The 15,864-nt window shown below is 43.8% G+C and overlaps 1 protein-coding gene across 1 annotated transcript; it reads left to right on the top strand.

Annotated features, from left to right (window-relative positions):
• Positions 1 to 2,525: 2,525 nt before the first annotated feature.
• On the top strand, positions 2,526 to 15,111 carry LOC142310446 (uncharacterized). Its single transcript, XM_075347972.1, has 3 exons — positions 2,526 to 2,603; positions 2,802 to 2,892; positions 12,640 to 15,111. Exon 3 carries the CDS (start codon positions 12,984 to 12,986, stop codon positions 14,022 to 14,024), a length of 1,041 nt encoding a protein of 346 aa, XP_075204087.1. The 5' UTR covers positions 2,526 to 2,603; positions 2,802 to 2,892; positions 12,640 to 12,983; the 3' UTR covers positions 14,025 to 15,111.
• Positions 15,112 to 15,864: the final 753 nt, after the last annotated feature.

Genomic DNA, 15,864 nt, shown 5'->3' with positions numbered 1-15,864 from the left:
GAACTAGTTCATCTATCACCATCCTGACAGAGATTAGTTCATTATGAACTAAACAGCAGTGGGAGGAGACAGAGAGTGATCCTCTACAGCTCCAGGAGGCTCCTGCTCTCACACTTGAAGGTAGTAAAACACTAGCACACATCAAATACAAATATAATAGTAATAATAATATTAATAAAACTGAAATTGCAGAGTAGACAGACACAGCTCATATGTGTGTATGAGAGAGTTTTTCTGTGTGTGGTTCATGCCCCTCACCTGTCTGTGTGATAGGATCAGCCTCCTGTAGAGGATCAGCCTCCTGTAGAGGATCAGCCTCCTGTAGAGGATCAGCCTCCTGTAGAGGATCAGCCTCCTGTAGAGGATCAGCCTCCTGTAGAGGATTACCCTCCTGTAGAGGATCACCCTCCTGTAGAGGATCACCCTCCTGTAGAGGATCACCCTCCTGTAGAGGATCAGCCTCCTGTAGAGGATTACCCTCCTGTAGAGGATCACCCTCCTGTAGAGGATCACCCTCCTGTAGAGGATCACCCTCCTGTAGAGGATCACCCTCCTGTAGAGGATCAGCCTCCTGTAGAGGATTACCCTCCTGTAGAGGATCACCCTCCTGTAGAGGATCAGCCTCCTGTAGAGGATCACCCTCCTGTAGAGGATCAGCCTCCTGTAGAGGATCACCCTCCTGTAGAGGATCACCCTCCTGTAGAGGATCACCCTCCTGTAGCCTAGATCAGTCTTGCTAAAATCTTTACCACTGGCTCATGTTGTGTTCTCAAAATGGTGGCTGCTGAACTGCTCCTCAGCTCTCTCATACACATTCATTATGGGTCAGTACTCTACACTACCACAGGGGGCGCTGCTGGGCTCAGTGAGATGCATCAGACTGAACTAGACTGTCCTGATTCATTCTCAGTAGAACATTTAGTTCAGCAGCTCATATAGTTCATTTACTTCACAGGTCACATGATGCATTTCCTGTCAGCTCATAGGACAGGGTGGAGAGAAATACTGAACTAAATGAGCTAATCTTTTGAACTAATCACCAAAATGAACTAGATTTCCCATCACTATCCTGCATACACTGAGGAGCTGATCATGTGACCCCTGACTCCTCCCCTCCATGTGACATCATCACAGGTCCTGGAAGCACAGAGCAGCCATATATCTAGTGTGCGTCTCTGCAGGAGGAGGTGTGTGGAGATTCCCCATTACTGGGCTCAGGCTCCATACACATTAGATGCTGGGGAGAACGGTCGCTCGCTCGGTGGTTTCTCCCGTATACAGGGACGCTCGGCTGTCGGCTCCTGTGTTCTCTATTCGCTGCTGTTTTTCTGCTGGAGGTAAAAGATCTGACTGTGGAGAATCCGACAGACCGGACCCTTCCCCCGACATCCTCTGCTGTGGAGAGTGCACAGGGGGCGCAGCAGGCGGATTATAGAGTGCGGTTGTGTTGTTCTCGGGCTGATGCTCCTGTGTTTCCTTCAATATCTGATGACATCACTGCAGCTACGTCATTGGTCACAGCGGTGATGTCACTTTGTATGACATGTGCTCGCTGTGGCCCTCGATTGGCTGTAAGTCATATGACGGTGACATCACTGTGACCTCAATCACCGAGGATCCGTCCTGACCGGATATTAACCTTATATTTCCCTCCACACACAATCTACATGTTCTGTCTCCTCATATGTTTCCCCTTATTATCTCCAGTAATTGTATTATTACAGCGGATTCTTTATGATGTTACATCGTCATCTTCTCCCCATTCAGGTCCCTACAATATCGGATCCTCTCAGTGGAGATCTTCTATAGAAGAGAATTCTCCTGATTGCCCCGTGAAGGATGGATATGGACAGGGACAAGATGGCGGAGAGGATATTACACCTCACCCTAGAGATCCTCTTCCGGCTTACTGGAGAGGTGAGAGATTCTGATGACGTCACATTACACCATTGTTATCTATGGGAATAACAGATGGTCAGAACTGGAGAGGTGAGGACTCTGGAAATGTCTGGAGTGAGATTTCTTACTGTGTCTCTCCATAACCAGGATTACACAGTAGTGAAGAAGACCTCTAGTGAGCGCTGTCAGGCCCCTGTGTCTGAGGGATGGGGAAGACCCCTGAGCCCAATCACGGGGCCTCCACCTCACCCCCCGATACATGAGGACATCAATGACCAGAAGATCCTAGAACTCACCTACAAGATGATTGAGCTGCTGACTGGAGAGGTGACACTGCTGGGACATTATACAGTAACGCTATGAAGGGATCGGGGGTGACGGTATCATTCTATGTGTCAGGTTCCTATAAGGTGTCAGGACGTCACCGTCTATTTCTCCATGGAGGAGTGGGAGTATTTAGAAGGACACAAAGATCTGTACAAGGACGTCATGATGGAGGTTCCCCAGCCCCTCACATCACCAGGTAATAGACAGGACTAAATACACACGGCCTATAATTATCTGTATGTAAGGAATGAATTCAGTCCCTGTATGTGTCTCCTCCAGTTCTATCCAGTAAGAGGACAACACCAGAGAGATGTCCCCGTCCTCTTCTCCCACAGGACTGTAAACAAGAAGATCCCGATGTTCCTCAGGATCATCAGGTAGATGGAGAGAAGGGGTCATGAAATCTCCCTATGATGTGTAGATGGCTGTGAAGGTCTTGTGCTCAGTCTTGTTTTATCCTCCAGTATTATATGTGTTATACTTGTGTAATGAGAGCGGTGGAGATGGCAGGATTAGAGCTGATCATAGATGGGACTTCTCCATCTGTCTGTGACTTTTACAATATTTTGTTTCAGGGTGAAGATCTGACCCATATTAATACTACAGAGACTTATGTGAGGGGTGATGAGCGGAGTAAAGAGGAGATTCCTACAGATAACCGCCCAGGTGAGTAGTGACCACTAAATGCAGAGAAGTCACAGATTCTTCTCAGTCACCGGCTGTGGCTGCTTTATCAGGGTTGTAGTCCGGCCATATCAATAGACCACCACATTCTACTGCACCTAATACAGTCCCCATTATTTTGAGCATTGGACGCCCTTCTGTTGGAGTGAAATTTGTTTCATCCAGATCTTACAGGTAGGATCCATCCTATCCTCTGAAATTAGACGACATTGACCCTTAGCTGCCCAGATCTCTAATCTGCAAAGCCAAATGACAGCGTACGTAGAATGTGCAGACAACTTAGAAAATCATGGGAAGAAAAATCTAATCTGTATGGTGGACCCCTAAGAGAAATCGGAGGGTAATAATGCTGGTGACGTCCTAGATTCTTAGTTTGGTGCCATGTTCATAGAGGAAGGATTATCTATCCCTATCACTATTCCTTCCTCACTACGGGGGTCGGCGTCCTAATGTGAAGACGCCCCCGTTCAAACGACGGCTATCCCTGGGTTTTGCCCTCCCTAATAGTAACCGTGATCCCTCTCAGATGGAAACAACCCCTACAGTAGTAACACCACAGTGAGGAAGAGGTGCTCAGTCCGCAGTGGCTAATTTGTCTGTATCACCACTCAGATGAGTAGGGATACGGGGCATAGGGAAGTCGTCAGATGTTCCTTATGTCTATGTGCTCAACTAAGGGTATAGATAGGTCAAACTTCTACATAGGTCAATGTGCTCAGTTAGAGGTAGACAGATGAGTCACACTTAATGAGAAACCAAGAAATGCCCAATAGGAGGTAAGTAACATTTCTTATAGAACTCAATTCAAGAAATGCCCGAGGCGTTTCGCCCTTGTCAATATCAGGGGCTCATCAGGGGCTTTTCAACAATTTCTTGAGAGAATTTTCCGTCTTTGGACAGATCAATAATCGCTGATTGCCACTTCAAAGAAATATAGGGGGACAACCGTGCTGTCTGTATGGCTGATTTATCATAAAATGTGTCAGGATGACTTTTTCACCTTTCTGATTAATAATTCCTGAGTTACTCATAACCCACTGGAGTTGAGGTCCTAGTAAATACTAGACTGGTTATAGATGCCCACACTGGACCATTCAATATGTTCACATGAATCTATAATAATAGCCTCCCAGAGTGTCAAATAACTCCCATCGGGGGGACCTCAGGTTCATCCACAGGACTGAGTGCATTTTGAACAATCAATCACGTATTCTTGGCAATATGCCCGGATATACAGCCTCCAACAGTAAAGGAGGGGGTACATACACTCCAAGTCCTGGTTGCTATCCCACAATGGGGCAGGGGGTAACCACAGGGATCCACAGCAACCAGTACCTTAGGGAGGTCTGTGTGGGAGATAACAGGTACGGCGTCCAGGACTTGGAGTGTATGTACCCCCTCCTTTACTGTTGGAGGCTGTATATCCGGGTATATTGCCAAGAATACGTGATTGATTGTTCAAAACGCACTCAGTCCTGTGGATGAACCTGAGGTCCCCCAGATGGGAGTTATTTGACACACTGGGAGGCTATTATTATAGATTCATGTGAACATATTGCATGGTCCAGTGTGGGCATCTATAACCAGTCTAGTATTTACTAGGACCTCAACTCCAGTGGGTTATGAGTAACTCAGGAATTATTAATCAGAAAGGTGAAAAAGTCATCCTGACACATTTTATGATAAATCAGCCATACAGACAGGACGGTTGTCCCCCTATATTTCTTTGAAGTGGCAATCAGCGATTATTGATCTGTCCAAAGACGGAAAATTCTCTCAAGAAATTGTTGAAAAGCCCCTGATGAGCCCCTGATATTGACAAGGGCGAAACGCCTCGGGCATTTCTTGAATTGAGTTCTATAAGAAATGTTACTTACCTCCTATTGGGCATTTCTTGGTTTCTCATTAAGTGTGACTCATCTGTCTACTTCTAACTGAGCACATTGACCTATGTAGAAGTTTGACTCATCTATACCCTTAGTTGAGCACATAAACATATGGAACATCTGACGGCTTCCCTATGCCCCGTATCCCTACTCATCTGAGTGGTGATACAGACAAATTAGCCACTGCGGACTGAGCACCTCTTCCTCACTGTGGTGTTACTACTGTAGGGGTTGTTTCCATCTGAGAGGGATCACGGTGACCATTAGGGAGGGCAAAACCCAGGGATAGCCGTCGTTTGAACGGGGGCGTCTTCACATTAGGACGCCGACCCCCGTAGTGAGGAAGGAATAGTGATAGGGATAGATAATCCTTCCTCTATTTTCATCTTGCTTTTAATTGTGTGTTATGTACGTGAATTTGATATTAATAAAATTATACGATTTTATATAAAAGTAGTAAGAATTTGGTTTTGGCAAAATATCTACTTTAGTATCCAGAATATGGTTTAGTATTTGGTGCCATGTTCACCAGTTCAAAAAAGATTGATTGTTCTCAATGGGAAATGAGCAAACCCAAACTGTAAAGTTCAGGGTTCGTATCAAGCAACTTGTGTCCAGTGCTGATCCCCAAACAGAGAATGTTTACTGTACATCCGGTTCCTATTCGGGTATGTCACCGAATAAAGCTTGATGGCAGGTTGCCAGAGCAGCGTATAAGCAGGCTTTTCGGCTGTTAACGCTTTCGGAGCTATCGCAGCTGTGTCAATTATTGGCATGGCTGTGATTGTCTGACTCACTCCGTGACTTGGCGTGTATAAAAGCTGAATCACTGGCCATGTCACCATTTTGCCTTCAATAGAATAGGGATAGTACGCTGTACTGAAGGACAGTGATAGGTGCAGTTACTAAAAAAACAAACACATTGTAGGGGATAGGACGCTGTAGGAGTGAGGGACATTGATGGGTGCATGTAATTCAAAATCAAATACAGCGCTGCATCACACAGGTTTGCGTAGCGGTCAAACACAGCAGCGTACAGGCGGTGTAATCTATAGCTCAATCTATCAAAAAACAGAGTGTGTACAGCGTGCCGTGCTGTGTGAATATCTCTAACACCTCAAACTGCGTTTGCATCATGCAGCCTCAGCGTAGCGCTCCAAAACAGCTGCATACAGGCTTTGTTATAATCTTTCTCTATATACAGGCCGTGTAATAATCTGATTGTGTTCTTCTCATTCTTTGACCACACAAACATATAATAAGGGACATGGTCGTGGTGCTGCTTGTGGTGGTGCTGCTGGTGTTGTAGCTGTTTCAGGCGAGGACATGGTAGATGTGTGACTGCTGCACTCCAAACTGAAACACCTTCCTCTGGGGTACGCAGGCCGCAGGTTGGTCCTCATCATTTCTTATGCCCAAGTACCACTGCACGAATTTTGAGGCCAGAACATGTTGAGGCGGTTTTAGATTATATAGCTATCAATGCCTCTAGTTCCTTTACATTGTCTTCCACCCGGTGCACACCTGAAAGCTCAATCACCTTCCTTCCATCTCCGCTATTTAAAATCAGCCAAGCAGCCTGACCCACAAGTCATGGAGCAGTCACTTATGCTTTTTGATGACTGGCTGGGGTCCTGTGGCCCATCCACCTGGCTCTGCCCCAGAGATTGAAGAGGACAAAGTGCACTGATGCTCAACCACTTGTTTTGGAGGATGAGTCCATGGGAAGGCTAGTGAACACAGTCTGTGGATCACCGCACAACAAATCAGAGGATGAGGAAACACAGGTGCCAACTGCTGCGGTTTTCGTCAGTGTGCAGACTGAAAAGGAGAGTAGGGCTGAGGAGTGGTGGAAGACAACATGAGGGATGATGATGAGGTGCTTGACCACCACTTGGAGTGAGGCCATGATAATTACATGCGCAGTTCTGATGGAGAAGATGTGTTTAGGTTTCTGAAACAGCAGTACAGCAAAAGAGGGAGAATGGGGCAAATGTCCTGTGGATGGCCCATAGCCATACCTACCAACTTTTTAAGAAAGGAAAGAGGGACAAAGCATGCGGCTCGCTGTGCGCACTGCGGCAAATTTTGACCCACACCCATTTGGCAGTAAGGGTCATTCAGCAGATGTCCTGGACTGTTCATTCATATTCATAGCAGTCAGGAATTTTTTTTATATTTCTATGTGTCACTATATGACATGTTGCTTATTTGTGCCTATCAATCCATGTTCACACGTTGCATAAATTCTTTGTTTCTTTTTGTTTCTGTCTGCACCAAACTACACAATAACTATCTTCTCTGTTTTTTCCATTTTTGCTGCATTTTTTCTGCCTTTTCTCCATTATTTAATGTGTCTTTGGTTCAGATGTGAATCTGCGTTTTTAAGTGTTTTTATTGCAGGAAAAAGCCTCTCAGTACATTTTTTTAAGCTCCACAGAGAAACCCCCCCCCCCCCCCCCCCCCCCCCCCAGAAAACCGCAGAATTCAGCGGCGTTTTTTCATGGAGTCACATCCACTTTACTTGGACAATTAAACACAGCAGAAGAATAAATGTGCAAAAAAACACGGACACCTGCAGAAAAAATGCAGCATTTACGCTATGTGTGAACACTGCCTCAGTGATACATTTTTATTACATTTTTTATGGGTTTTAATAAAGAAAAATAATAAATTTCGCCATTTTTATCCCGCCATTTACCGATCTCCATAAATAACCTGATCGCTGTGTTGTGCAGGTCATTACGATTACAGGGACACCAAATATGTCCATGTTATTTGCTGATTTGTGATGTTTATTATTTTTTAAAAAGTGTAATAAAATTACATTATTCTATTTTTTTTATTTTTAGTAATTTAACTAGAAGAAAAAAAATCCTCTCTTCCTCTCCCTCTAGAATACAGAACATAGAGACGCTGCTGTGTACAATGGAGCTCTATGTCCTGTGTAATCTGCTGTGTAAGAGGCTGCATTGTAGGTTCATTTATGTAAAATCCTCCCTCTGATATCATCAATCATAGTGGCTCAACAGGCTAGAGCAGCTAGGAAAGCTAGGAGGCTGCTGGACACAAGTTTTGAACGTTGCTGGTTTGAATCCAAGGTGGTGAAGATAAAAAAAAATGTATTTGTTTTTTTTTTCCTTATTTTTTTATAGTAGTTTTATGGGAACAAATGAATCTGACTCTTTCGTTCACCTACATTGAAATACAGTATTTATCTGTCTATATATGATTTTATCTATCTATATATGTTTTTATCTATCTATGATTGTATCTATCTATCTATGATTCTATCTATCATCTATGTATCTATCTATTATCTGTCATGTATCTATATATCCCTCTATCATCCATCCTTCTATCATCCATCCATCCCACTATTATCTATCCCCTCTATCCCTCCCTCTATCCCTCCCTCTATCCATCCATCCATCCATCTTTGCAGCTGAATAATCTGCTTCTGGTGTCTTACCTGCAGTATAGAGGTCAAGATAACAAAATCTTCCTATGGGTTTCAATACAGGCAGTAGCTCAGTGGTAGAGCTGCTGCCATTGAAACAATGAACTCACAGTTCCACGGGTTCGCGTCCCGGCCGCCCCGAAAATCCAGAGCGGATGATAATTTAATTTATTCACTGCACTGAGGGGAGGAGCTGGGACATCAGCTGTGAGCCGCGGGAGTGCGGGACACACCTCTAAAATTGTGGCAGTCCCGCAGAATTTGGGACGGTTGGGAGGTATGCCCATAGCCAGTATGTCGGCTGCTACCACCCATCATGCCGGTGAAAACCTCCCAGCAATGACAGATCAAAAGAGCACCCTGGCATGATATTTCTTCTGAGAGCGTACTGATGACGAGAAAGTGGTGGTTTGCAAGATGTGCCATCAGAGCCTGAAGTGTCGGGAAAAATGTTCTCAACCTGAGCACTACCTGCATGATGCGTCATCTGACTTCCAAGCACAAGGCGCAGTGGAGTAGTTTCCTGAGAAATCGGGAAAGAACTTCAGCTCCTCCTGCTCCCTCTTCTGCGGCAGTGTATTCCTCTTCAGCTGTGGTGTCAGCATCTTGAATCCGCTCATGATCACCAGAGCCACCTTCCTCCCAGCAAGCACATGATGTGGTGGCAACAGCACCAGCATAACCTACTATATCTACATTGTCCCATGGAAGTCTGCAGCTCTCCATCCCCAAACCCTCAATACAAAGAGGAAACCCCCCTCTAGCCACCCACGAGCCCTGGCCTTGAATGACCACATTTACAAATGCTTGCCTTTGAAATGCTGCCATTCAGGCTGGTGGAGATGGACAGTTTCCAACAAATGATATCTGTGGCTGTACCACACAGTATGTTGTTCCCAGCAGCCAATATTTTTCCAGGTGTGCCATCCCTGCCTTGCACACATGTAGTAGAACAAATCCGCTGTTCACTCCACAATGCCATAAGTGGAAAGGTCCACTAAGGATACTTGGACCAGTAATCACGGGCAGAAACAATATATCTCTCTAACTGTACACTGCGTAACCGTAGTGGCAGTTGGGCATGAGGCGCCAGGAATTCAAGCGCATGTCCTACCACCACCTTGGATCGCTGAATATTTGTCGGTCAGTGTTGCTTCCGCCTCCTACTTTGTTTCCTCCACCTGCTTCTCATCCGGTCAGAGTAAGAACTGCATCACCAAGTTCAGCTCAGCCAAGAGTAAACGACAGCAGGCCATTCTTAAGATCACCTGCCTGGGGGACAAACCTCACACCGTGCAGGAGCTGTGGACGGGCATAAAAGAATAAACAGATGAGTGGCTGGTGACTGTGGACCTACAGCCCGGCCTGGTGGTGTGCAACAATGGCTGAAATCTTGTCACAGCTCTGAGCCTAGGCAGCTTGACACACATCCCGGCATGTGCTTAATTTGGTGGTGCAGAATTTCCACAAAAATTACCCACATATATCAGAGCTTCTGCTGAAAATGCGGGCAGTATGTGTGCACTTTCAGTGTTTTCACCCTGATGCTGCTCACCTGGTTGTACTGCAGAGTCACTTCAGCCTTCCCGCTAACCGCCTCATATACGATGTACCAACAAGGTGGAACTTCACTTTGCTTATGGTGGAGAGACTGCAAGCAGCAGCAGGCAATAGTGGCGTTTCAGCTGCAGCACGCATGGCAGAATCACTTTGTGGACCAAAACCACTTCACTACCAAGAAGTGTGCCTACATGCAGGACCTCTGTGCCGTGTTGTGCTGCTTTAAATACTTTGAATGCTTGGGAAAAAACAGCTGTCACCATTTCTCACCAGGGTCTATGACCTTAGTTATTAACAAAATTCTACTTGTCGCCAGTGTGCAGCAGAGTCTATGGCATCAGTTGAAAAAAATAAATAAATAAATAATGAGTAGTCCCTGTGCACCAGGTATTGCGACTTAATCTGTCACAACCCTGTAACTGCGCTGCAGCAGGCACAGTGTTATGGAGCTGAATACCATCTGTATTACAGCTCTGTGCGAGAGTGTTGGCTCTCGGGCAATTTTGGCTGTGAGAGTCAACCGGGTAAAGAGGCTGTTTAAGAACCTTTTTAAAATAGGTTTTCTAAAGGAGAGGGGAATCTGTAAATTTTATACTGCAATACACTTCCAACTGATGACGGGTTGTTGTTGCCTCTGGGCAGCGTGGCTAACGTAAATCTTTAAATCCCCCCAAAAATATTTTCCAGTTTTCCTTAAAATCCCATTTATTTCATATTCCTAAAACATTTTTACAGGTCAGGGACGGCAATCCATGTTGATACGTTTCCATCTGATGATCTTAATTGTAACAATAATGTCAATACCAAACTCCAATTTTTGTTTTTATTTTTTCTATTTTGCTCCGTACTGGTTCAGCGAACCCAAATATAAATGGGTTCGCTCATCCTTAATCATAACTACAAGATTCTTATTTGTTTCTCCCACTGAGAGCAATGAATCCATCTTCCTAGAATCTCGGCATCTTATTGATGGATCTTCCTTCTCTCCCTTCTGCTGAATGTGCTGATAGCCTGTGCTGAACTATGGATATAAGCGCCCCTAACTGTAACATATGAGGGAGGTTAGAATTATCCCACAGTGGGTACATGGAGGCCGAGCACCCCACCCACATGATTTCTAAGATGTAATTAGAAAAAAAATGAAACTAATAACATATAAAGGTCTGATCTTTTAACCTTCAAGAGCCTGAAAGATATTTTTTCTGTTCAGAATTGTGCAAATGTCCATTATATAAGAACTTGTACTGGAGCCGTCCATTGTGTAGTCCGAGAGGCAGAAAGTAAATGTCTAATATTTCTTCTAGAAACTCATCTGACAGAAAATATTGTCCCCTACAATAGTTTGGATTGCTGAGAGCCCCCGAGCCACATACTGTAATTACTCCAGATGTGTCACCTCTAGTTACTAAATCACTGACGGTGAAGGCTGTCGGGGTGGAGGGCGATCATTTTAGTAGATGTGTTATTGTCTATAGTCACAGTTTTCTCTATAGTAGTTAGTACCAAAGCCGCTCTTATTTTATGGCTTTCCAATGCAGCCAGTTTTCTGCTCCTATCCAGGCCCCATTTCTCCAATCTGACATCTGTCACTTCACATCAGAACACCTTTTTAATGCTTAATCTGATCCCAGTGTTTCTGAGATTATTTTTCTGTGGCATATTCTACTTAATCTTAGCTGTAATGTTAGGTTGATTTGTTTTACATTTATTAAAAAAAAAGAAAAAAAACCCCTGAAATTCACCAAGAATGTAAAAGAATTAGAAGTGATCAAACATTGCATTTGGATGTTCTTTAAACAAATAATGATACCACAACATATAGTCAGTAAATAGCATTTACCGTATTCTCCTTTAGTGTAAATGACTATTTTGACTCTACAGAAGCCATATTTCTTTATAATCAAGAGTCTTTTACCTACAGCCATTGTGGAAACTTCCATTTTTCCACTGATGGGGAAACAGTTTGGTATAATTTTGGCCTACAAAATATTATTTGGTGGCTTATTATTCCAATACACAGGAGGCAAAATGAACAAAGAAGGTTGAACATCATGGTCTACTGGTTCCTGCTCTGAGGTTTACTATTAAATTGTAAATGTTTTTTCTTTTGGTAAATAATCACAATTTATATATCCTGCAATTTCTTTAGCTATGTCATGCTTGCTGTTGTTTGCGGGAGTGGACCCACTGGGCCACAGCACTGGATCATCCAGTAGGGGCGTAACTAAGCAACTACCTCATCTTCACTAGAGCCCCTGATGGAGAGGATAGGCTTATGCTATTGCGATAGCTGGCCTCAGGGGTCGAGGGGGTCGAGGATAGGATACTGACAGTCACTGCATGTCTGGCTGGCACAGCTTGTATAAATAGATGCAGCAGGTATGGTAGGCGCAGCTGGTATAGATATATACAGCAGGTCCGCCAGGCACAGTGGATACAGACACGTGTTCGCACACACAGCATGGATCTAACAACTAGCAACACGTTGTCCAGGAACCTCCTATAGGGAGAGGATGCCTTAACTACCTAGTGCCTGTCAGCCATAGGTTGAGAGGCACTTCCTGATTAGGGCACGCTGACCTTTTAAGAATAGGTGTGAGCGCACTCCCAGACGTTTTGCATATTGTGCGCAGGCCCTGGGAGATGGCGACAGAGGCCACTGAAGACACCGTTCGGTGACCGGGAGGGTAAGTTGCTGGAGTCCCCGTCAGTGAAAGGGTTCAGGATAGTGCAGGGACACCGGTAAAGACGTTACAAGCTATTTTATAAATTATATCCTTAAATTTGAATATATTATTAAAAATTATTTTTTATTCTTGGCAGATGACTGTACCAGAAGATCAGAGGCTCAACTGACATCTTCAATTTTAAAATTGGACAACCTTGATATCACTCAAGATATAACTGAAGTGAATGCCACTATTGCAGATATACCATCATCCCTTCACAGCAAAGATCTATCATCTGATTCTATTAAACAAGTCAAACCCTCTGATTCATCACAGACTATTAAGAAAAATAAATGTCAGAAAAGAGGCAATAAAAATCAAAGTGCTATTAAAGGAAAGAAGCCATTTTCAACTTCAAAATATCGAACAGTCCCCCAAAAAAATAACACAGAAGAGAAAATATTTTCTTCACAGTCTGTTAGTTACCAGAGAACTCACATGGGGGAGAAGCTATATTCATGTTCAGAATGTGGGAAATATTTTACACGGAAGTCAAGACTTGTTGCACATCAGAGAATTCACACAGGGGAGAAACCATTTTCATGTTCAGAATGTGGGAAATGTTTTGCATATAAATCACGTTTTGTTACACATCAGAGAACTCACACAGGGGAGAAGCCTTTTTCATGTTCAGAATGTGGGAAATGTTTTAACCACAAATCACATCTTGTTACACATCAGAGAACTCACACAGGGCAGAAGCCATATTCATGTTCACAATGTGGGAAATGTTTTGCATATAAATCACATCTTGTTACACATCAGATTACTCACACAGGGGAGAAGACTTTTTCATGTTCAGAATGTGGGAAATGTTTTGCATATAAATCACATTTTGTTACACATCAGAGAACTCACACAGGGCAGAAGCCATATTCATGTTCAGAATGTGGGAAATGTTTTAACCAAAAATCACATCTTGTTAGACATCAGAAAACTCACACAGGGGAGAAGACTTTTTCATGCTCAGAATGTGGGAAATGTTTTAACTACAAAGCAAATCTTGTTACACATCAGAGAACTCACACAGGGGAAAAGCCTTTTTCATGTTCAGAATGTGGGAAATGTTTTATCCAAAAATCAAGTTTTGTTATACATCAGAGAATTCACACAGGGGAGAAGCCATTTTCATGTTCAGAATGTGGGAAATGTTTTGCAGATAAATCATATTTTGTTACACATCAGAAAACTCACATAGCACAGAAGCCTTTTTCATGTTCAGAATGTGGGAAATGTTTTAACCACAAACCACATCTTGTTACACATCTGAGAACTCACACAGGGGAAAAGCTATATTCATGTTCAGAATGTGGGAAATGTTTTAACCAAATATCACATCTTGTTACACATCAGAGAACTCACACAGGGGAAAAGCCTTTTTCTTGTTCAGAATGTGGGAAATGTTTTAACCAAATATCACATCTTGTTACACATCAGAGAACTCACACAGGAGAGAAATCCTTGTCATGTTCAGAATGAGGGAAATATTTTACACACAAATGGCATCTGTTTAAACATAAACAAAACTCACAAGGGTAGAAGCTAATATAATATCTAGAAGATGAGAAATGTTTTACTTTAAAATTATAGTTTGACTACTGAGAAAACTTCACATGGGGAGTAACCATCTATTTGACAAACTGAACAAGAAAACACAAAAGAGACGTCAAAGTAAAGGCAAGTAAGTAAACAAGAAAGGGAAAGCACATAAGTTACTTTAGAATTATTATATATACAGTTACTAATAGACGTCTGTTTTCTAAAAATCAAATAAAAAGCAATATCCCATGTACATTGAGCATTTCACATTGTTAGATATTTATATATTCACTATATGGACAGGAGTATTGAACCTTCCCCCTAAAATACCCAACATTCCTCCTCCCTCTTCTTCCTAACGCCCAATCTCAGCGATCTGCCATTCATTACAGTTAGGCGGGCTTTACACATTGCGACATCACTACCGATATATCGTCGGTGTTACGTCGTTAGTGACGCACATCCGGCACCGGTAGCGGCATCGCAACGTGTAAATCCTAGGTGCGACGATGAACGAGCACAGAAGTGTACAATATCGCTGATCTGTGTAACGTCGTTCATTTCCATAATGTCGGTTCGACTGCAGGTACAATGTTGTTTGTCGTTCCTGCAGCTCCACAGATCGCTGTGTGTAAACCCGCAGGAGCGACAAACATCTCCTTACCTGCGTCCCGCCGGCAATGCGGAATGGAGAAGGTGGGCGAGATGTTATGTCCCGCTCATCTCCGCCCGTCCGCTTCTATTGGCCGGCTGATTAGTGACGTTGCGGTGACGTCGCTGTGACGCCGAATGCACCTCCCCCTTGAAGGAGGGATTGTTCGGCAGTCACAGCGACGTCGCCGACCAAGTACGTGCGTGTGAAACTGTCGTAGTGTTCGCTATGGCAGCAATCACCACATGTCGCATGTGCGACGGGGGCGGGTGCTATCGCGCTGGACATCGCTAGCGATGTCGCAACGTCTAAAGTACCCCTTTCAGCGCACAATCTCCATGTCTGAACAATGTCTGTAACTTCTCTATACAATAATAAACATGTTCATATTACAAATTACTATTTCCATCTACGATCTATTCCTTCTTTGTGGGAACATCTGATGTGATTGAGATTTTATAATCACTTTCCACTAAGTTTAGTTGATTTTTCCTCATCATTGGGAACTGACTCCCTTCTCTATTCCCCAATACACACATTATAGGTTTTATGGGGACTTTGTAAATTCCTACTAAATTGTCCCAATAACCTGACACCCAAAAGGAGAGATTTACAGTGTGGAAGTAGCAGAGCTAAGTGTACTTAGCTGAGCTGTTTGTGTAGGATGTGTATGGTGCGGTGGCGTGTATGTACAGAGCAGAGCCATGTGTGTATGACATGTGCAAAGTGGAACTGTAAGTATTTGACATGTACAGAGCGGAATTGTATGTGTGTACGACATGTACAGAAAAGCGTTTTGTGTGTGTGTAAGACATGTACGGAGCAGAGCCATGTGTGTACAGAGCAGAGTTGCGTACGTAGAATGTGCAATATACGGAGCCACGTACATAGAATGTGTACTGTGCAGAGCCGCATATGTAGAATGTGTACTGTGTGGAGCCGCGTACATAGAATATGTAGTGTGCTGTGCCGTGTGCATAGAATGTGTATTGTGCAGAACCGCATACGCAGAATGTGTACTGTGTGGAGCCATATGTGTATGACGTGTACGAAGTTGAGCCGTACGTGCAGAGCTCTGTATGTACGACTTGTACGGAGCGGAGTTGTGTGTGTACAATATACACCGGG

The sequence above is a fragment of the Anomaloglossus baeobatrachus genome, chromosome 5, assembly GCF_048569485.1.
Source record: "Anomaloglossus baeobatrachus isolate aAnoBae1 chromosome 5, aAnoBae1.hap1, whole genome shotgun sequence".
Classification (NCBI taxonomy): domain Eukaryota; kingdom Metazoa; phylum Chordata; class Amphibia; order Anura; family Aromobatidae; genus Anomaloglossus; species Anomaloglossus baeobatrachus.
Note: the sequence above shows the minus strand (reverse complement) of the source record. Positions and strands in the feature narration are given on the sequence as shown.

Coding starts and splice junctions, on each gene's coding strand:
- LOC142310446 (XM_075347972.1), top strand. CDS start 12,984: ATGGGGGAGAAGCTATATTCATGTTCAGAATGTGGGAAATATTTTACA.